This window comes from Atta cephalotes (genome assembly GCF_000143395.1).
Source record: "Atta cephalotes unplaced genomic scaffold scaffold00098, whole genome shotgun sequence".
Classification (NCBI taxonomy): domain Eukaryota; kingdom Metazoa; phylum Arthropoda; class Insecta; order Hymenoptera; family Formicidae; genus Atta; species Atta cephalotes.
Genome location: NW_012130162.1, coordinates 157802 through 180706, shown reverse-complemented (window position 1 = coordinate 180706; position 22905 = coordinate 157802). Strand labels below are relative to the sequence as shown.

At 30.7% G+C, this 22905-nt stretch overlaps 1 protein-coding gene across 1 annotated transcript in view; it reads right to left on the bottom strand.

The window, feature by feature from the left end:
- Positions 1 to 22392, bottom strand: part of LOC105624979 — a 41917-nt gene extending 19525 nt beyond the window's left edge. Inside the window, exon 1 of the mRNA XM_012206322.1 lies at positions 22029 to 22392. Coding sequence (XP_012061712.1) covers positions 22029 to 22139 — 111 coding nt within the window. The 5' untranslated portion in view covers positions 22140 to 22392. The remainder of the gene's footprint in view (positions 1 to 22028) is intronic.
- Between the last annotated feature and the right edge of the window lie 513 nt (positions 22393 to 22905).

The following is a 22905-nucleotide window of genomic DNA, read 5'->3' as shown; positions in this document are numbered from 1 at the left end:
TGTGTCTTGTANATNTCANATATATATATATATATATATATATATATATATATGTTAGCAATTAGGTAATAAAAGTGGAATAATTATTGATATATTGCATAATTTTAAAGCAATATGTAAGTAATATTTCTCTAAAATCTCTCTAAAATTTTTCTATAATCTACTGAATTGTAACACTGCAATAGTAAATTGCAATATTTTCTACAAAAGATTTTTCAATATACTATTGTAATATGTTTAATAAAATATAAAAATTTCAATATTACAAGCATTATTGTTGCAATTTTTGTAATATTGCGCACTATTAAAATATTGCTACAATATTTCGTATTGTAGATATAATCATATTTTATTATCTTATATTTCAAAAATTGTTTAAAATAAAAATTCATAAATAAACGTTTTATTTAATTTTTTTAAACCTTCATTATATTGTATTTGAACGACGAATATTGGTACATCGACTTGTATATATATTTCAATGATGTATTATTTGGCATAATAAAAAAAATTAAGAACAGAAGAAAAATATTGAATATTGGAGAAATAAAAAAATTGTAAATGAATATTAAATATAATTGCAATAGACATAAATAAAATATAAGACACAATACAGCTTATTTATATTCATTGTTGAATTATGTTCAATTTATATTCCTTGTTTTTTTTACATTTAATACTTAACATTTATTCAGTAATAAAAAAAAAAAAGCAAAATATAGTATTATTCATATCTTAGAAAAATGATACTGCGATAAAATGCATTGTAACATTTCAACGCTGTTGCAGTAATATTGCAATGTGATAAACTGCAATGTAATAATAATTGAACAATATTGCTGTAATCTTTCAGCGCGATATATCATATTGCAATATTTGGACGATATTGCAGTGCAATGTATCACACTGCAATATTTAGACGACATTGTATTGTAGTAATTGCGGAATGATATATTACATTGTAATATCTCAATAAAATTAATTATTGTAATATTACATTGTGATATATCAATGTAACATCTCAATAGTATTTATGTAATATTGCATTGCAAATTGTAACATTACTGCAATATTGTAATCTCACTGCAATATTACTGCAATATTACATGCTATGTGAGGACCACGATCTCCTGATTTCAATCCATTAGATTTTTATTTTTGAGGTCATTTAAGATATCTATTGTATTTAACGCCAGTAAGTAATATGGATGATCTGTGAGAAAGGATACAAAATGGATTTGAGACTATATGAAGAATACCTGGTATTTTTGAATGAGAACTCGTCGCTAAGCGTGTAGCACCATGTGTTGACGCACAAAGCGGGTATTTCGAACATTTTCCTTAATCATCCATAACTTGAAAACTAAGTTATGTAGGACATATGTTCATACGACATTTTTTATTTATTTTAGTATATATTTATCTTTATTATTTAGTATATATTTATTATATATTTATTTCCAAAGTATTGATACACATTTACGGAACACCCTGAAACAAGCTGACTCGTATTTCAAAGCCAGTTTCAAAATTGATAATAATTAATAAGACAATTATACCTCCGTATTCCATGTTATTAATTCATTTTATATTAATAAGAGTCATAGGCGTATCGTGGAATTTTTTTGGGATGGGGGGATGAAGTTCTATCAATCCAAGGATGTTCCTCGGATGTACCATGCGCCAACCAGAATGACAACTGAGAAAGAAAAAAAAAGAAATTTTGTGATTGCACTGCGAAGAACATCACTGCACCAATTCCGTTGTTGTGACATTTACAACTTCTAACGTTAATGAATTCCTTACAACTTCTAACGTTAATGAATTTGAATACTTTTACAGCTTTTAATCTCCTCGTACCTCATTTTGAAAAGGAAAAATATTATGTTTTACATATAGTTACATATCTATAAAAAAATAAAGTAAAAGTTACATTTCATATAACTTTTACTTACAAAAATTAAGTAAAAGTTATATTTCATGTAACTTTTACTTAATTTTTATAGAAAGTATGGATAAAACCATAGCCATCTGTGTCCGCATTTGGACTATAGATTTGTTGACAAAGCTTATTGACATGTTTTATTAGCAGATTGCTGACAAAAATCGGGCAAAGTCTGCTGACATAAATATTGTTCATTTCGTCTCTCGACAGTTCGGTTCAGTTGAACGCTTGAAATGAAGGATTCACATTACGTATGACATCCGACATTTATCGCTATGATATCACACGTAGTGTAAATCCTATCTTTCAAATACGCTGGGTTAGTTCGGAGCGATTCCGAACAGTTCCCGAGAGACAAAACGAACAATGCTAATATCTGACAACAAATTGTGAGCAAAAACCGAGCAGAGCCTGCTGACATAATCTGACGGCAGATTGATAGCAAAAACCGAACAAGATCTGTCATTTTCATTTAAATCGACCTGGTTTTTTATAAGAAATTTTGCGTACATATATAATTCCCTGATAGTAAACTCAAGCAGAACGATAAGTCACGATAACATCAAAATGACATTAAAATCGGAAATAAAAAATAATCATTTTGGAATCATTTTGATATCATAATAACTTGTTGTTCTGCGGAGACAAATTTTGAGCAGAGCCTGTTACCAATTTTTGATTGCAGAAAGACAACAAATTATACACAGTTTGTACTATTAGACATTGTCAGCAAACTACTGTTAAAAATATGTCAAACGGTTGTATATAAATATACATAATTATATATTTATATATACTGGTGTGAAAACTGGAAACAATCAATAGAGTTTTATTGCTAAAATATTATTGATTAGCTTCATATTTCAGAAATATACACACATGAGAAAGTTATAAAATAGTCAAAAAAATATTTGGAGACTTAGAAAACACATTCCAAAAGAGCTTGGAAATCTCTAGGAGATTTGATTATTCGATTTACCTACGCCAATTATTATACTCTTGATTCGATTTCTTCTTACGAGAAGCAAATCCATCTCGTGGCAATATATGAAATGTCTTGCTCGTTTTTGCTGTCAATTTATGTCAGTTCTATTCAGTTTCTGCTTATAATCTATTATCAGGTTATGCAGCAGATTCTTCGGTTTCTGTCACCAATTTGCTGGCATACATATTAGCAGGCTTTGTCGTATTTTTGATAACAGTTTGCTGACAATGTCTAATAGTACAAACTCTGTGTACAACTTGTTGCCTTTCTGCAATAAAAAATCGGTAACAGGATCTGCTCAAAATCTATCTCCGCAAGCTTTGCTATCAGGGAATATTACATAACTTTTACTATACATAAACACTCTGTATGAACAGAATACTAAATAACATAAGTTCTCTCTCTCTCTCTCTCTCTCTCTCTCTCTCTCTTTCTCTCTCTCTCTCATTCTATGATACTTTTTCAAAATTAAATGATTATAAAATAATTATAAAAATAATTACAAAAATTTATAAAAATGATAAAAATATAGATCAAACAGGTGCAAAGAGCTCACTGAGCGCTCAATACGAGCAATTGTAATACTGAATATGTCGATTAGCATATATTCTGTATTTCGAGTTAAGTTTTATAAAAATTTTCCTCACATATCGCATATTCTGTCAAAGCTCGAACTAACAAAAATATTAAAAATTATTTATATGAAAATTATTTATATCTTTTATAACGAGAAGAAAAATTTTGTATGACAGCAAAAACTTACACAAAGTTAAAAATAAAGTTGTATGTTTTTACAATTAAAAATGAAAAAGAGATATTTGATAGAGTACTTCGCTAATTGGCTAATTTAAAATTAAATATTCTTTTTAATAAAGTAGTGAAAAATTATTAGGCACCGATCGATGTGAGTGGATATGTTCTATCGAGATATGCGCTAACGGGATCATCCCAAAATATAATAATTGATAAAAAATTTCGAAGAGGATTAAACTTCCAAAATCATCTCCCTGGAAATCCATCACACCCATGGTAAGAACTGGATTTCCCTATGTTATGTTCTGGATGATACAACGAATATGTAAATAATCCGACTCTTTTTTGTTGATATGTTCTAATTTAAGAAGTTCTAATTTAATTAAAGAACATTGTTAAATTTCCATTTCATCGATATGCTATCTTTCCCGCATCACCATTTTCACACAAAGTAGCATTTTATTCACAGCATTCCTTCAGAATTGTTAAAATGGATGGAACTTTTGAATACATATACGCTTTATGAATTTCGTGGAAGCGATGATTGCGTGTTTTCGAAATGTATCGAATTGTCGAGGCCGCATCGCTTTGAGAGCCGCGAGAGAGCGAAAAATCAGCACTGTGATGTACTACACCATTTAGAATCTTAAATCATATACATGGAAAAACACGAAATTATACTACAGTCCTAATAGTATATGAAAGAAGCGACGTCGCGATTTTTGATTGGTGATACTCCGATCTAATTGAGTCCGCAGTGGAAAGCTATTACATGTCTTCTTTCTACAGCTAAATATTATTTCATATGGGATAATTCCGCAAAGGCCGCGCTGGGATTTACGCAAAAATCAGAAAAAATAAAAGGAGTGGAGGTAATTTTCCCGCAACTATTCTGTTATGCCGTATTTGTTATGTCATATTAGTATTGTGTTATGATTTCAGCTTCTTACTGTTAATATTAATGAAATTATTGTGAGTTGAATCGATTTATTACTGTAATAAGTAACGCCATCATAAATTATAATCTACATAAAATGGTTACTGTAGGGCGTGTACAAAACTAATGATTATTTCGTGATACATATAGTGGAATAATAAAGCATGTTGTATAGCAAAATACAAGTGCTTTGTTTTCGTATTCTTTGTTTAATTTGTTGTCTTGTGTACCTCACCTGTTTGGGATATATGGCATTTTTAGCAGGCGGGACTTATGCTCAAAGCATACAAAATGCGCAGATTGCATTCAGTGCATTAAATGCAATAAACACATTATATGAAATATCTCATGTCATAAAACTTGTAATATATATATAGAAGATTGTAATTATTATTTATTATTTCCTATATATATTTATCATTCTTATTCTTTAATAAAACTTTATAAACACATTTTACAAGTTATCGTATCATTTTTTTATAATTCGTCTTATTTATATGCATTATTATTTGTAAATTTTTCGTGAGCCGTACATATCCTCCTCCCCCCCCCCCCTTCCCCTATGAATAGCTAGCCCTATGGGATGTACGGCAAAAATGCAAGAGTTTCAAAAAATTTATTTTTTAATACAAAAAATAAATATTTGGGATTTCTAATATTTTTTTCATTGTAGTAAACAGTACAAAGTTTTTATTGATATAGTTCATTTACTTTAAATATAGTAAATAATACCTAATAAATTAAATTTTTGATAGGTGCGGCATATATATCGGAGTTACCCTACGTATCTAAAATAGAATAAATATGTTTGATATTTGACAAGAGGGAGAAAATTTCAGCAATCCAGCAGTAAGAAACAAACCTATATTTATTTTATCGAAGATTTAGTATAAAAAAAGAGATATTTCAATATTTGCAGGTGATTTCAATATTTGCACATTTATTAGCTTATAATATTATAATTGTTTTTATAAATAAACGAATAATTTGATTTATATTGTTTTTTGTTTTTGTTTGTTTGCTTAATTGTTAAACTATTTAACTTCATCCTGACGGAGTGTGTTTACAATTCTTATAAGGAGATTTGATTGAACTGATCAATTAAAGTGGACTAAACATAGCGGTGCTGAACACATGTTAGAGGTAGTGGGGGTTGAATTGCTTCTCTCATATATAAGATTCAAGTTTATATCATCCATGCATATATACCTATATTCAGTAGCAACAGTGAACTTTTTTAGTGATTTACAATTTTTAATGCACATATGTCAGTTTTTACACTTAAGAAAATGCCGGACATTAGAAACTTAACAGAAAGTCAAATTTAAAAGCCTGTCCTATCATAGTTCTACTGTGTACACTTCACACAATAGCGACACATAGCGGTTAGTCATGTGACTTAGAGATGCCTACATTAAAGGTGCCGACATTCAGTGTCGCTGGGTTATATCTATGCTGTAATCCATGTACCAAACTTGTAAAGCCAACATCTGTGCAAGAGAGAAAGCTATAACATCCCAAATCACAATGCGCAATACGCATGCATCAGTATCGTTATCAGTATGAATTGTACAATTGTTTTAGAGTCATTTCGACTAACTCCGATTAATTTTAATTGACGATCAACCCAATCAGCAGTGTAGTCAACAGCAAAATTTTTAATTTTTAAATTTTAAAGTTTTTAATCTAATTTCTTTGTGAAATACCTTTTTTATATGTATTTCTGCTTCTATTGTATACTGTGATAGTAGGTCGATTATTATAAAGGTGCATATATCACAGATATATTACATAGATTAGATCAAGGATAACAAAATGACAAAAGTTCGTTTTTCTGTTGGCTATACTATTGGTTGGGCTTAATCGTCGATTAAAGTTAATTGGAGTTGGTCGAAATGATCCTAAAACAACTGTACAACTTATACCGACAATAGTACTGACGCATGCGCATTGCAAACATTTGGGAGATTATAGCTTTCTCTCTCGCACAGATATTGGTTTCAGTTAAAGCTCAATTCCTCTTTCACTTATATATGTTTCAAGCCAGTACGAAAATGATTGTGCGCAGGCTCTGCAATTTATCCCGGAATAAATCGTAGACACTAGTTTCTACAACGTTATACATATGGCATTCAAGGGTCAAGGTCGCGTATCCTGACGCACACGTAATGCCGTTGCCTTTTTCGTCACCGCACGTGAAATCGATGCACTTTGCATGCGACGTATCGTCAAAGTTTACTTGATGATTGATCGTCGCGATAATATTTAATGTCTGCGCGTAATACTGATCACAACACAGTTTCTTTAAGCTCCTCTCTTTTATCTCAAGTATTGAAATCTTGATCGCTTTCGTCCACTCATGATTTTCGTTTGTTTTTCTATAAATAATTTGCCTGGCTACAATTGATTCTCATTGACTGATTTGGTCTATGAGACAACGAAAACGGAGAGAAATCATGCGATGGTGGAAAAGCCACAAGACAGCCCGAACAATAGGTACATTCTGAATTACGCATGAAGCGCATGAGATATCATTTTATCCTTCTTTGTTTTTCGGTGAACAACAAGGACAAATGATGCATCATGCGCTTTATTCGCGCGTAATTCGGAACGCATTCTATACCTCTTTATAGTATGGTTGTATTCTCATGATAATTGAAGAGCGTATACGACTTTTAACATTAAAAACAAACGTACTCTTCTATCCGCGGGACGAAAATATCTAGGATTTTAGCGTGACCATTTAAATAATCGAATCAATAAATTAATAATATGAGAACTCATCGTTTTCCTCGAGGCATGCCACGGCTTTTATCTGTGATTTTAATTATGATGATAATGACATTAAGGCCACCATTGGGAACCATGCCGTGTTCACAATTAACATCGATAACATTGGAGGTTTCCTCTTGGAGTGGTATCAGAAGAAAAACTGTACTCTATAACAAAGTCGCGGATGCCGTAGTCTTAAGGTCACGAGATCGGCACTGCGGCGACTTGCGAATAATATACGACGGTAACGACAACGTGTGCGAATAGCGACCCTGGCCTTGATTCCAGAACATCTTACACGACGATTTTTACGATTAAGGTAGCATGATCGCGTGTCATAATGTTAATCCTGCTAACAACGGGAGCGAATAAAGATTATCAAGTTGGCACTCACTTTCGTGAGTCTGCCAGTTACATCGAGAGGGAGAAGTGAAACATAAACTTTAACACCATGCGTAAGTGATAATTTTAGCAAAATAAAATATAAGTTGTATAAACCATTATTTCCGAGCTATTTCAATTTTCTTTATCTGGATATTGATTTAATAATTTATTTTCTATTAAATAATTTATTTTCTATTAAATAATTTATTTTCTTATTAGCTTGCTATAAGCTTTATTCGGGTTCACGATTTAATAGAATAAAAGTTAAGCTAATATTTAAATTCAAACATCATAAAAATAATAAAAAGCGGAGTAAAGCTGGGAAAATATATACAATTATCCTTATCTATCCGTTAAATATATGCTCTTTATAGTTTTACGTATCGTAGAAAAGGTTAAAGGTATATTATTAAATTTTTCCTTGCGATAGAAACATACATTATTAGTTATATCTTATTACTCTAAAATAAAAAATTGTCAACGGTTGATCCAAGAAATAATTGGACCCATTATACAAAGTAGTATATTTTAATCAATATAGTCAATTTTCTCCGAAATTATTAATATATGAAAAAATATTTTAGATGATAGTGGAACGATTTCGAGGGGAACGTATTTTGTTCGAGATGTTTTTCTTCTAGGTAGAAACGCCAAAAAGATATGAAAATCATCTTTTTTGGAATTATATGATTTTTTTTACATCTGGATACACAGAAGCACATCGTCACTGTCGTGGTCCTTTACGCAAGCCGGCGAATTGCAGCAACTCAGATTATCGAATCACAATAACTGATCAAGTTCTATATACACTTAATCGATAGCTACCATTCGGATTGTATAATAAAAGTGCTTTTACTTTTTTTGTATGTGTCCTACTAGTAAAAATATTGCGACAGAAATCTCTGAATCTCTGAATTCTATGAGCATTTTAAGAAATATCGTCATCGGAGATATGTTAATATCTTGGCGTTAAGTCAAGCGAAGCGTTATTATTAACGTCGTCGTCGTCGTCGTTGATCAGAGCAGAATGTACGCTTGCAGTATCTGGCGCTAGAGGCGCTGCTCGAATGCGTTCGGAACACTGCGAATGTCGCGAAAAAACAATGTCTAACGCAGTGTCATTCTCTGTATTTTGCACTTTCCACAAATCAGTGCGTTCGGAGAGTGCACTATTTTGAGTTAATGTCATGTCATGAATGAAAATTATGATCAAGTTTTGAGAAATGGTGACTTGATATACAGGGTGTCTCTAACCTATAAGATCGCCCGTCTATAACTTCCAAGTGTATGCTTTTCACTCAATGCGCGAGCCGCGGGGAGTCAATACTGCCTGTTAAGTGCGCCGCTCCAGTCATGGTGTTTATTAGATTGCGGCGTACACAATGTAGGGCAAGCAGTAGTAAGTTGGGCGAACGAATTTATTCAGCTGTATTTAAAAATTAATATCTCGTTAACTATTGCAAAAATTGCAACATTGCAGGAAATGAAAAGTTACTTTCTAAAAGTAACAAGTTACAGTTACTCGTCATCGAATAAAAAAAGTAAATTACCGTTACTAGTTATCGATTTCTAAAAGTAACTCGTTACAATTATCGTTACTTGAGAAAGTAACTTTTCGTTACTTTTTCGTTACTTTTTTAAAATCGACAATCGCCAATCACACCGGACGAGCCTAAGAGCTTTCTGGTCTCAAGCGTTATGCACTGTAAAAAATTTTTGTATAAAATTACAATTATTATAGTGGGTAATTTTGAGACACACTATAATAATTGTAAATGTCCACGCATTTGTAAATTTGCAATATGCAAATAAAAATAATTTCTTGACTTGTAAGCAGATTGTGGAAGTACAATTACAATGTATGTATAGTTATAGAAACGATAATATGAAACATTTCGCACTATACAGGGTATCCCATTTTAATGTCCCACCTTCAATAACTTTTTTATTTTTGGTCTTAGAAAAAAATATTATATTTCAGACAAAAGTTGAATGGCTTTGAAGGTGACATAAGTGGTGTCATTAGTTTGACTTTGAATAATTGCTTGAAAGTTACCTTTAATTTCTTAAATAGAAATCCCCTACTTTTTATTGCACATTCTTGTACATCATCTCGCGAGAGTTTTCCAAAACACTATAATTAAGTTCATTTTCATTAAGTATTTTTCGAGTTATAAGACTTGTAAATTATAGTATCGCCGCATTAGCATTACCAAAAAAATGTCCGACAGATGACTAAAACCTCTTGAATGTTGTTCAGGATAATATTGTCAAGATCAAGGATTAGATCAGAGATTATACCTCTTATCTTCATCTTTTTTATGTAGAAATGTAATTTTTAGTGCAAAAATGAAAATAAGAGGAACAACTTCCAGTTGACCTTGATCTTAACAAATGTTCCGGATTTTGAACAACATTTAAGAGGTTTTAGCCATTGGTCAGACACCTTGAGTAATGCTAATGCCGACGATGCTGTAACTTGCAAATCTTATAACTCGAAAAGTATTTAATAAATACTTTTAATAGTGAATTATAATGTTTTGGAAAGCTCTCGAGATGATCTACAAGAATGTGCAATAAAAAGGGGATTCTATTTAAGAAATTGAAGGTAATCTTCACGTGATCTACAAGTAACTATTCAAGATCAACTAACCATCTTATGTCCCCCTCAAAGCCATACAACTTTTGCCTAAAACATTTTTTTCTAAGATCAAAAATAAAAAAGTTATTTGTGATGAAACATTAAAATAGGACACCCTGCATATTATTACACATTTAACAGCAATACACGAAAAATTACATTTATAGCTGTCTTTATCCTACATGTGTATGTACGTATAATTTCGTGATATCTTAATAATTAACATCTCAATGACGTCTTTAACGTTAAGTAAACATCTTTATTAATTATAATGTGTAATATATATCTCTGCTCCTTAATATGTTATATTGCTATAATATTATTGTATTAAAAACAGCAATATTATTGTAACATATTACAAAAATATTATTATAATATTTCAATGTCATTTATTAATATGTTATATATCAGTAACATTTCTGTAATATTACATTTCTGTAATATTACACTGTGATACGTAATATTTTTAATATATTGCAATATTGCTGCAATATTACTGTGATATTAACTATTTACTGTGCTATAAGAGTTGTTAAGCGCTAGCAAAAGACAATGACAAAGCGATTTTCTTCAACTTAATATTTAATAAAAGGAGATCGAACAGAAACAAAATTGTACACTATATTTGTTAACTAAGCTAGGAGATGATAATGATCTATTCGACCTCCATTTGTTTATAATTTAATATTTAACAAAAGGAAATCAGATGGAAAACAAATACTGTATGGTGGTATTTGTTAACTAAGCTAGAAGACGGTAATAATCTATTTGATCTTGATCTCCATTTGTTTATAACTTAATATTTAAAAGAAATAATGTTGAAAAGAGGTTAGGAATTAAATACAAGAAATTCAGTATTATGCTGTATATTAACATAAAAGAAACAAGTGAAAAGTGTCACAAAAACAAACGACTCCGATCGATATTAAACATGTAATCAATTAAATATAAACATAATAAAAATTATTAACGGTTGACTATAAAAACAATAAATGGAACAAAATATAAACTTAGGGTAAAGTTGCTAAAATCGCACTACCTCACTTAAAAATTCAATTATTGTATTTATACACTTTCTTATGGGTTAGTTAAGAACTTAAACATGGTACTGTAATGCTACTCTGTTATACTCGAAGTGCAACAGGAATGTTGTTATTTCCATAAATACAAAAATCGCGATAGAGTTACTATTTTTCAACGTATTTTATAGTAGAATTACAGAAAATATAAGTTAAATAGTTAAGTCTTGACCATTTGTCGTGATTAGAGTATTAAAATTAAATTAATAGGATTAAAATTTGCTTTATATTTTTTTATAAATAAAATAAATAAAAGTTTAAAAAAATGCTCTAATTTCCTAAATCACCATCAAGGACGAAGTAAAATTTTTCAGTATATGGAGTTTCGAGGATAGATTGAGAGAGAGGAAAGGAGGGAGGGACATATTTCCTCATACATATCTTTTCTACATGGCAAAAGTAGCCGCTCTAATTTTATTTCGATCATTTTTCGATAAATGTCGCAATATGATTTTTGTTTCATTGTCGAAGATAAATTTTTAAATATCTTAAATAAGAAAACGAGTTGATGTAGGGATCGTTAAAAAAACGCGAATAAATTTTACGTATTCTAGTACAAGATTTCGGGATTGTCATGTAAAAATTGCACTACATCCTTCAAGCAATGCAGTGGCATTTTTCGTATGTTTGTAATTTCTAAATTACAATTTCTAATTTCTAAATTTCTCCCCGACCAAATATCATATAGATATGAAATTCAGTGCATGGAATTGAATCATTCAGGGCTGTGTTCAGATTCCCCACCCAAGTGCACTCAGTCACTCAAAAAACGTTCAGATTCCTGTTGAGTGCTTTATATTATTGGGCGCTTAGATGGAACATTCCTACTCTATCCATCCGCAAGGATAGAAAAAATCACCCGGTTCCTTGAGTCGGGTGGAATGAGTGGTAATGACGCATTAAAGACTTCCTGTTCTATCTCAGCATGTTTGACGTGCATCTATATGAAAATCTAAATTTCAGATAATGTCTGTGTTATAAACAGTATAAACAATAACTCAAAGAAGGTCAAGTATTTAATCATCTATTAAGTTTTACAGGTCGGGACTTAAAATATTGATAAGATATTTATCTTATATCTTTTATCATTATTATATTTTAGTTATATATAGTTATAATTATATTAATTATATATGTAATGTATATTAAATCTGATATATTTACGTTACTATTTGCTGTAACCGATGCATGTAGGACACTCTTATTTTAAAGTGCGTTCAGATTCCCAAACCGATACTTTTCGCTAGGCTCCGCCCACTCACCCAATAACCTACGATTACTTACCCGATGAGGAATCTGAATAGCCCAGTGTATGGAATACTTCATACCAACTAAAGTCCTTATAAGAGAGCCAATCTGAAATAAAATGGCATCTAATAGGGACTCTATTAGAGAAGAGTTCTAGACTCTCTATTACATAGAGCGTAGAGTGATGGTGGAAGCTATAATGCGAAGTGATCAGAAGTGATGAAATTATTTTAGTTGTATCAAAATTATACATAGGTAAGTTTATATTTTATAAAGATTATTATAAAGGCTTTGAATTAAAAATATATAGAAGATACAAACATTATGATTAGGTTAGGTAGGAAAGCATCGAAAGTGACATTTTAACCTCGTCATCAAGCATATTATACCCAAGAAAAAGAATATTGTACCCAAAAATTGTCACAATATTTCATATAAAATCATGAAACGATTTATTACATTTAGGATTAAAATATATTGTCAAAAAGGAAATTTAAAATTACCAATATATAATGTTTGATAGCAAGACATTTTATCGTAAAATAAAAATATTGTTGAATGAAAGTGTTATTTCATTACTGTATCGTATCACTATTTCAGTTCCAAAGGTGTAAAACTAGATCAGTTATAGAAAACAGATCTACTTCTGTCAATATTTTGTATTTTAACATTAATTCTATTTGTTAATATTATATAATTTAACGTAAATTCTATTCTTACAATTTCTAAAATCTAAATTATACCGCGTTCACGATACTCAAAGCGAAGATATAATAGCATCGATGATTAGTTCCGCCATTTTACTTCAAGCCAATGAAAATTTTGACAAGATTGATGCGACTTTCTTATATGAATATATATCTAATACTATACTGGAGCCGTCGTCCATGCGCATCATAATGTAATTTCCTAAATCGCACCACAATCTAACTTTTTAAATCACAATTACCCAATTATTTTTCCATTGAAAAAAATGATAAAAATACAAAAAAATTCTTTATAGTTGCTTATGTTAGATCTATCTTGGAAAGTTTTATGCCTATTGCTCTTAAACTAAATTGTAAATTAACTTATTCTATCCCGAACACCTTAAAACATTACATAAAACACCAAAAACATTACATAAAAAGGGGAAAAGATCAATTGGATATATTCTTCTATAAAAACATAGTTTATTTCATGCGATAGATTGTGTTCATCAGACGAACTATGTTGATCAGACGAAGAGGAAGTTAAAAACGAGATTATAGGAGCATATGTCTGATATAAAGAAAAAAATAGGATCTCTATCTCTCATTACTGACCACCGTATTAATTGTAACCATAATTTTAATGGAATAGTATTAAAATATTGCGAATCTTCGTATAATAAACGTTTAATATCGAACTTCATATAAAGAAGCAAAGATAGGGCTTGAATGATACGGAATCTCTATATGAATCCTATTTACTTATATAATCTTTTTCTTAATTGCTTATTTTTTCCCCCTCTTGATATATAATAATTTACCCTTTCCCTAGTAACGATTTGTTTTATATTCTTTGCTCTTTGTTAAAATGTCCTTATAGTTTAGAACAATTAATTGTATTGAAATGACGCGCCATGGATTGACATGGGCAGCTTTTGGAAAGTTGAGACATGTCTTTAAATCTGAAATATCTGTATGCTTTAAAGCGTTTGGGGTATCCCGATTTACGGATCGGAAATTAACTTTAACACGAAAATCTATAATAGAAATTGAAATGGCCCAAAGATGAATGAAACGCTCCATGCTAGGAATCACGTTAAGAGACAGAGTATCAATAAGCAAATCCGTGAAAGAACTAAAATTACAGACACAGTCTGTGAGGAGGATAACATATCTAAAATAGAATTGAGTCGGACATATTGTAAGAATGTCTACCGAAAAACGGATCAAAAGGATTATAGAATGGCAGCCTAGGCAATATGTCTTTAGAAGCAGGGATCGTCCATCAGCTCGTTGGACAGACGATATAAAGCGAGCCAATACAAACTGGATTCACAGGACTGAAATAAACGGAAAATATTAAGAGAGGCTTATGTTCAGCAGTGGACGAGAGCTGTTTGAGGATGATGATGAACTATAATGGCAAAATATTTGCGGTTAATCACATTCATTAGTCGAGCATATTGATATTTTTTAACCAAAAGAACCATTTGGAACCATTTCAATATCTCTATCTGTATCATGTAGTGAAATTTATGTTATAATGCAAATGTTTTATTACATCAAATGTAAGTTTGTATTTTGTTCTGTTTTATTATTTTTATGGTTAATCGTTAATTTTTATTATGTTTGTTTTTTATATTTAATTGATGTTTAACATTGATAATGACTCAATCAGACTCGTTCTTGTAACGCTTTTCACTTGTTATTTTTATGTTAATTAATACTGAATTTATTGTATTTGATTCATAACTCCTTTTCAATGTTATTTTTTTTAATTTTTATTACTTGAGCCATATTCTATTATGTATTTAATATTTAACTAAAGGAGATCAGATATAAACTCTTGGATGCAATCTCTTTTTGACTTTTAGTTAAATATTATATATAAATAAATAGAGATCGATACCGAATAAATCGATTTTTCTTTATTATTAGTTTAATTAAATATCAACATATAATCTCGTTTGTAAACGATTTCTTTTTGTCAAATATTAGCAAATATAAATATAAATAGATCGAGGTCGAATACATTGCTGTGCTTTGTCATTATATGCTTTGTCATTATATCAGCATAATTCTAGCATAATTAACAATTAAATATAGTATATAATCTCCTTTCGTTATATTTAAATTATAAACAAATAGAGATCGATGATGAATAAACTTCTTTATTATCATTTCTTAGCTTAATTAATAAATGCCAGCGTATAATCATTTCCATTCGATCTCCTTTTATTAAATATTAAGTTACAAACAAATGAAGATCGAGGTCGATTAGATTATCTTCTAGCTTAATTAATAAATATAGTGTATAATTTTATTTCCGTTCGATATTATTTTGTTAAATATTAGTTATAAACAAATAGAGATTGATGACAGATAAATCAGTTTTTTATTATCATGTTATAGCTTAATTAATAACTATCTATGTATAATTTCACTTTCGTTCGATCTCCTTTTGTTAAATATTAAGTTATAAACAAATGGAATCAAGGTCAAATAAATCCGCGCTTTGTCATTACTATTTCCTAGCTTGATTAACAAAGTTATAAGCCAGTGTATTTGTTAGCTTAATCATTTCTTAGCTTAATTCTGCACCATTTTCCAATTTTCGCAATCGAGATATTAATTTTTAAAGCGCGAATATCCACCGATAGCTTAGAGTGAGAGACTGCCAATGTCTGGCAAGCCCTTCGCGCACTCCACGACCACGAGCCTCTAAACCATATAACTTATAGTGATGGAAGGGGAATACGGATGTCAAGCAAGGACGTGAGCAACAGCTAAAGGACAGAAATATCTTTCTAACTTCTTCTATCTCTTTTGGCGCAGAAAGAAAAAAGTCACTGAGCAGGACAGAAATATATACAGAAATACAGCTTTTATCTGTCAGATATTGCTCACACCTTTCCACTCACTATTTAGATAGATTATTCCGATTCCATTACTGTAAGTTCTACACTCTAAACATCATAACCATGGTGGAAGGGATAACATAGTGTATGCAATTTGCAAGTATCTCTCTCTCTCTCTCTCTCTCTCTCTCTCTGAATCTCCGCCGTCTCTGTCTATGAATGTCGATAAGAGACTAAGAGGCTGTCAACTATATAACGCTAAACATGGGGCGATATTCATAATCCGTTTTTATTTTAAAACTGTCTTAAATAATGTCTTAAGATGCTAATATAGTCCTCGGATTGACTTATGACATCTTAAGATTGTACTTAAGATAATCTTAAATGCAAGAATCAACTATGAATATCGGTCTGTTTCGCATCAAATTGATACTGAATCTTTCCTTGTTTAACACACTTTATGTTTCTCTTTCTATAAAGTATGTTAAACAAGGAAAGATTCAGTATCATTTTACCGATGCGAAGCAGATCGATATGCATAGTCGATTCTTACATTTAAGACTGTCTTAAGTACAGTCTTAAGATGTCATAAGTCAATCCGAGGACTGTATTAGCATTTTAGGGCATTATTATTTAAGACAGTTTTAAAATAAAAACGGACTATGAATATCACGTCATGTTTCACAGTTGTCAGCCTTAGTCCCTTATCGATATTCATAGACAGAGACGGCGGAGATTCAGAAAGAGATACTTGTAAATTGTTATTCTTTGCTTTCACTATCATCATAACTCGAACGGGCAGGCATTCAATCAGCGTCTCCAGCGCCATCTAACGCCAGACGCAACCATACATTCTGCTCTGTACGACAAGGACGTTAATAATATAAAATAACATAAAATAATGATATTTCTTAAAATATAATAAAATTCAGATTCGCATCGCAATATCTCCGCTCATGGGATACATAGAAAAAAAAATAAAAGCATTTTTATTGTACAATCCGAGTATCCGAGCTATCGATTGAACGTATATAGAACTTGATCAGTTCACATTATTGAGAACCGTGTCTCCAGATCTGCAACTTACCAACTCGCGTAAAGGAGCACGGCAGTGCCCACGCCATGACACTTCGTTTGTCTTAGCCGAGCCACTACTATGTCTCCAGATTTCGTTTCCATTCCATTTCCTTTTGTTAAATTGAGTTATAAACAAATGAAGATCGAGGTCGAATAGATGATTATTATTTTCTAGGATGTGTGTTCATTAAATGTTGCATATACTTCGAAATGCTTCGAGTATGATCCACTAGCGTTTTCGTAGCACGATATCATAAATGATGTCCTAGGTTCCAGAATACTGCAAATGCTTCTCTATCGAAGAGGTAGTACAACTGAAGCAACATTTTGAATGTACAAAAGCGAGAAACAATCGAGAATACCATAATTTATGTACTTTATTCTATTCGTTTGGTTTCAACGCTTTATATTGAAATTAAGAATAATGACGACTATACAATTAATAGAAGTTAATACCGGAGACGTATTTTCATACATACTTTAAAAATTCGTTCCTTTTATTTCAAAGCTTTATTTGTATTTGTTTCTTCTACTATTAAATCTATTCTTGTCTTCACAAATATAACTATAAGATTCTTGAAAAATCTTTATTATATATATATTAATGCCACGATCATCTTGATATTAATATGAATTATTCCTTCAATATCTTCTTAGGAATATGTTCAAGATCGAGTTATTTGATTATGTTCAATAATATAACGCTTCCAACATTTTACAATTGATCCACTTGTGTAGTATTGACAATGTTAATAGCGTTCACACTCTATTGGAAGTATTTGTACGATATCCAGCTAATAAGATTACGTCAAAATGATGTCATTTTTTCGGCCCGTAAATGTTGTTAGTTACTTGACTGTCATCAACGTTTAAATATCGCTATGTGACGTGATTATATCAAAGTCTTTTGACGTCATTATTGTTATGTCATAATGACGTCATCAGTTGATATAAAAATGACATTTACTCTACAAACAAATTGATGTTATTTATTATTATTCTGACGTCAAAATTACCTCAAAATGACAAGCTCAACTAATGTGAGCTTGTTTATTCGATTTTTAGACAATCAATTGCGATACTTTATAAATCTAATGACTTTACAATTAAGTAGCACAGCAGCGCCTTTAATACGAAAGTACACAAATATTATGTAAAATATTAACACAAGAAGCGTAATACTTTGACCCAATTTAAAAACAAATTTTATGTTAAATTGATACATTTATAACGTTAAATTTAACTGAAATTAGATGCTATTTTTAAATTTTTAGTTTAGACAATGCTTCTGAGATATTTAACATTATATAAATTTAATAGATACTGTTACAAGAGAAAATAACACAAAATATCTGTCTCTTTTTACATATAAAATATATAACTAGTTGTACAGAACATATTTCTTCAGTAAAATTAATTTATAATATATTAAACACACATTTCATTCATCGTAGAAAATTAACCAATCACGGTCCAAAATGAATAATCGACTACGATTGATCAATTTTTTACGACTTAAGACTACGACCGCTATGACTTCTATTGCGTAAAGCATTAATAAAGTGCTCATATACATTTTTTTAAGTGCTTTTTTAGTGCTTTGTAAGCGCTATATGGTACTTTGAAATAAAACTTTGGATACATCAAAATGCAAATGCAATGTTTTCCATCTTTAACCATATTAAACCTAATAATCATATTAAAGTAATCCTTTTTTCTTACTCGAAAATTTTACTTGAAATATATACATAGTAAAAAATATTTTGTATTTATGTTGAAAATGAATCCTTGTTAAAATTTTTATGTTGTATTTTATCCGAGTATTAATTTAACATAATATGATTGTGTTATTTGAATATTTTGTGTTAAATTAAAATTTCTCATTGTTAAAATAACACAATTTACAGGTACAAAAACAAATAACAAAAATAATGTAGTTTTAAAACATAAATTTTAAGAATAAATAAATAAAATGTGTGTTGATTTAATATATTATAAATGTTAATTTTACTGAAGCAATATGTTCTGTTACATATTACAACTAGTTACATATTAGTTTCATATGTAAAAGAGTACAGATATTTTGTTATTTTCTCTTGTAACAGTAAATATTCTATTAAATTTATATAATGTTAATATCTCATAAGCATCGCCTAAACTAAAAATGTAAAAATGTAAAAATCTAATTTCAGTTAAATTTAATATTATAAATATGTCAATTTAATATAAAATTTGTTTTTAAATTGGATCAAAGTATTATGCTTCTTGTGTTTTGATTTTTTACATAATATTTGTTACTTTCTAACATATTCATCTTATATTAAATTAACACAAAAAATTTGGGTGAGCCGTTTGGGATATGAAATGTGATAAATTTAAACACAAAACTTTTTACTGTGTAGTATATATATGTAATGTATATTGCAATGTCGGATAAAATTTTCCTCGGAGAAGATGTTTTAGAATGCCCTAATATATAACATCGTGTGATGTATAATTGTGTCAAATGATCGAGCCTAGTTTCATCAAAATTGGAATTGCGGGGGCTCATCTTAATAATTTACCAAGAAAAACACTTCTCTACGAGGGCTGTTTGATAAATACTCGTGTTAGGGAAAAAACACTTTAAAAAAATTTTTTTTTTTACTTTTCTACATAATCTCCTTTCAGCTCGATACATTTAGCCCAGCGATATTCCAACATTTTTATACCGTTTAAAAAATATGATTGGTTGAACTCCTTAAAATCGGCGGTGACTTCCTCATTTGATGCAAAGCGCTTTCCGCCAAGTCATTTTTTCATCTTTGGAAATAAATAGAAATCGCAGAGGGCCAAATCTGGAGAATAGGGTGGATGAGATAACAATTCGTAGCGTAATTCGATCAGTTTTGCCATGGCAATTGCGGACGAATGAGCTAGTGCGTCATCATGGTGCGTTATCATGGTGAAAGAGCACTTTTTTTTTTGCTAAATGAGGCCGTTTTTTTCTTCAATTCAGCGTCGAATCAGTCCAATAAATCAGCATAGTACTGTCCCATGATTGTCCCTTCTCCAAATAGTCGATGAAAATGATGCCTCGCAAATCCCAAAAAACGGTGACTATGATCTTTCCGGCCCATGGAACCGTTTTTGCCTTCTTTGGAGCAAATTCGCTGGATTTAGTCCACTGTTTAGATTATTCTTTCGTTTCTGGTGTGTAATGGTGGATCCATGTTTCGTCAACAGTGACGAAACGCCGCAGAAACTCTTTCGGATTGCGCTTAAACATGTCCAAACAGTGCTTTGAAGTTGTCATGCGATTCCGTTTTTGTTCCACTGTGAGCAAACGCGGCATCCATCTCGCCGATAGCTTTTTCATGCCCAATGTTTCGTGTAGGACATTTTGTATGCGTTCAGTTGAGATCTTTACAATGTTAGCAATCTCTCTGATCTTCACCCGGCGGTCTGCTAACACGATATCATGGATTTTGATAACCATATCCTCCGTAGTCACCTCGGACGACCTGGGCGCCCTTCATCAAAAATGGATGTTCGGCCACGCTTAAATTCGTTGTACCAATATCTTATGGTAGTCATCGAAGGTGCGTTATTGTTCTTATATACGGCATGCAACTTTTCTTTGATTTCTTCACACGTCTTCCCGTCCAAAAACAGGAATCGAATCACAAACCGATATTGCTCTTTCTCCATGATTGCAAACAAGCACAAACTCGTCAACTTTCAATTGGTATAAAAACTAAACTAACCGGTACAGCTGTCTGAAATTTTTACTTGCGTCGTTCAAAAAAATGGCGTTACACGATAATATACAGACTTTTAGTCAGAGGCGCCCTCAGTCGTCAAACACGGGTACTTATCAAACAGCCCTCGTATATATCAAATCAATTCTATACATATTTTCTATTGAAAAAGAATAATAAAGAATAATAAAGAAATGAATATCAAGAAATTGTATAAAATCTCGTAGAAAAAAAGCGTTTATACTTTCATCAAAATTTGGGCATATAAATCACATATATAGCGTCAGCAATACGTCTTTTTGACGTCATGTTAATGATGTACCATTTTAGTATTTAAAATCACGTCATAATTACGTCTCGTTTAAATCACATGATGTCACCGTCATTAAAATTATGTTTTTTTCACATCATTTCAATGTTGTCTTGTTAGCTGGGGAAGGACATATATCGAAACACAACTTTTCTTTTTTTTATTTATTTTTTTTTCTACGTTTGATTTTTTTTTTTTTTTTTAATTGAAAGAATGATAAATTCCAGGCAAGCTCTGAAATTTCAGGCATTTTCCAGGAATTTTCCAGAATACATATAATTTTAGGATCCAAGAATGTTCAAAGATCGCTGGACACCATAACAATGATATTAAACTGATTCATTATTGCCTCATGAATTTCATACCTCGAGCAAATATACCGGGAAAAATAATATTTCCTATTAGAAAAAAAATATACTTCCTATTAGTGTATAACTCGAAATGTCATTTTCATTTAGTAATTTGTACCTCAAATTTAGAGGTATTACGCTATACAAGATTAAAAGTGTATTGCTTGTTTATAAAAGAATCAAAATCGAATCATAAATAAAGAAAATACATTATTTATTATAATAAAGAATGATCCATAATATACAGAGTAATATAGTACCTTCAATGAATTAGGCAAGTATCCTGTGAGAAAATCTAAGAGCTTGGATAATTCCTCTTCAGCGAGTAAGCGAAAATTCCGGCCTCGTTCTATCGCTTCGGGACACTCCATGCTGAAACTAATTATCAAAAGATTAAATATGTAAATATGTGAACTTTTGATTCTTCACATAAACGCCTCATTTTAGAAATAAATAATTCGTAATTTTATTGTGACGTATAAATCAATAATTGAATTTTGTAAGAGATTAATACGTAATTTTTCAGGGAAAAATTAAATTATTTGTTACGTGATATACTATAAAAACTTATGAAAAAAGTCACGTGATATTAACAAAGACACGCGACATAATCTGCTTATTCCGAGGCTTATTCGTTATCGCTATACTAGTTACAGATTGATAAATATCAACGAAATATTATGTATAATCATGAATTGCGCGAGCAATTTGACAAATTCAAAGTTAATATCTGTTATTAGCGAGAATTCTAAAACTTGTATCTTTCAAGGCTTGTTGTTTGCAATAATTCACGTCGGAGTTCAGCTAGATTTTCTAATCTAAACTCGAACTAATCTTTATATTAAATAGTCTAAATTAAGAAACTCTTCCTACTATTAATAAAGTATAATTTTTTATTGCAAAACTTATTGCAAGATATTTGAAAATTCATATCTATCGATATGAAATGAGAGAGAGAGAGAGAGAGAGAGAGAGAGAGAGAGAGAGAGAGAGAGAGAGAGAGAGAGAGAGAGAGAGAGAGAGAGAGAGAGTAGAGAGTAGAGAGAGAGTAGAGAGAGAGTAGAGAGAGAGTAGAGAGAGAGAGAGAGAGAGAGAGAGAGAGAGAGAGAGAGAGAGAGAGAGAGAGAGAGAGAGAGA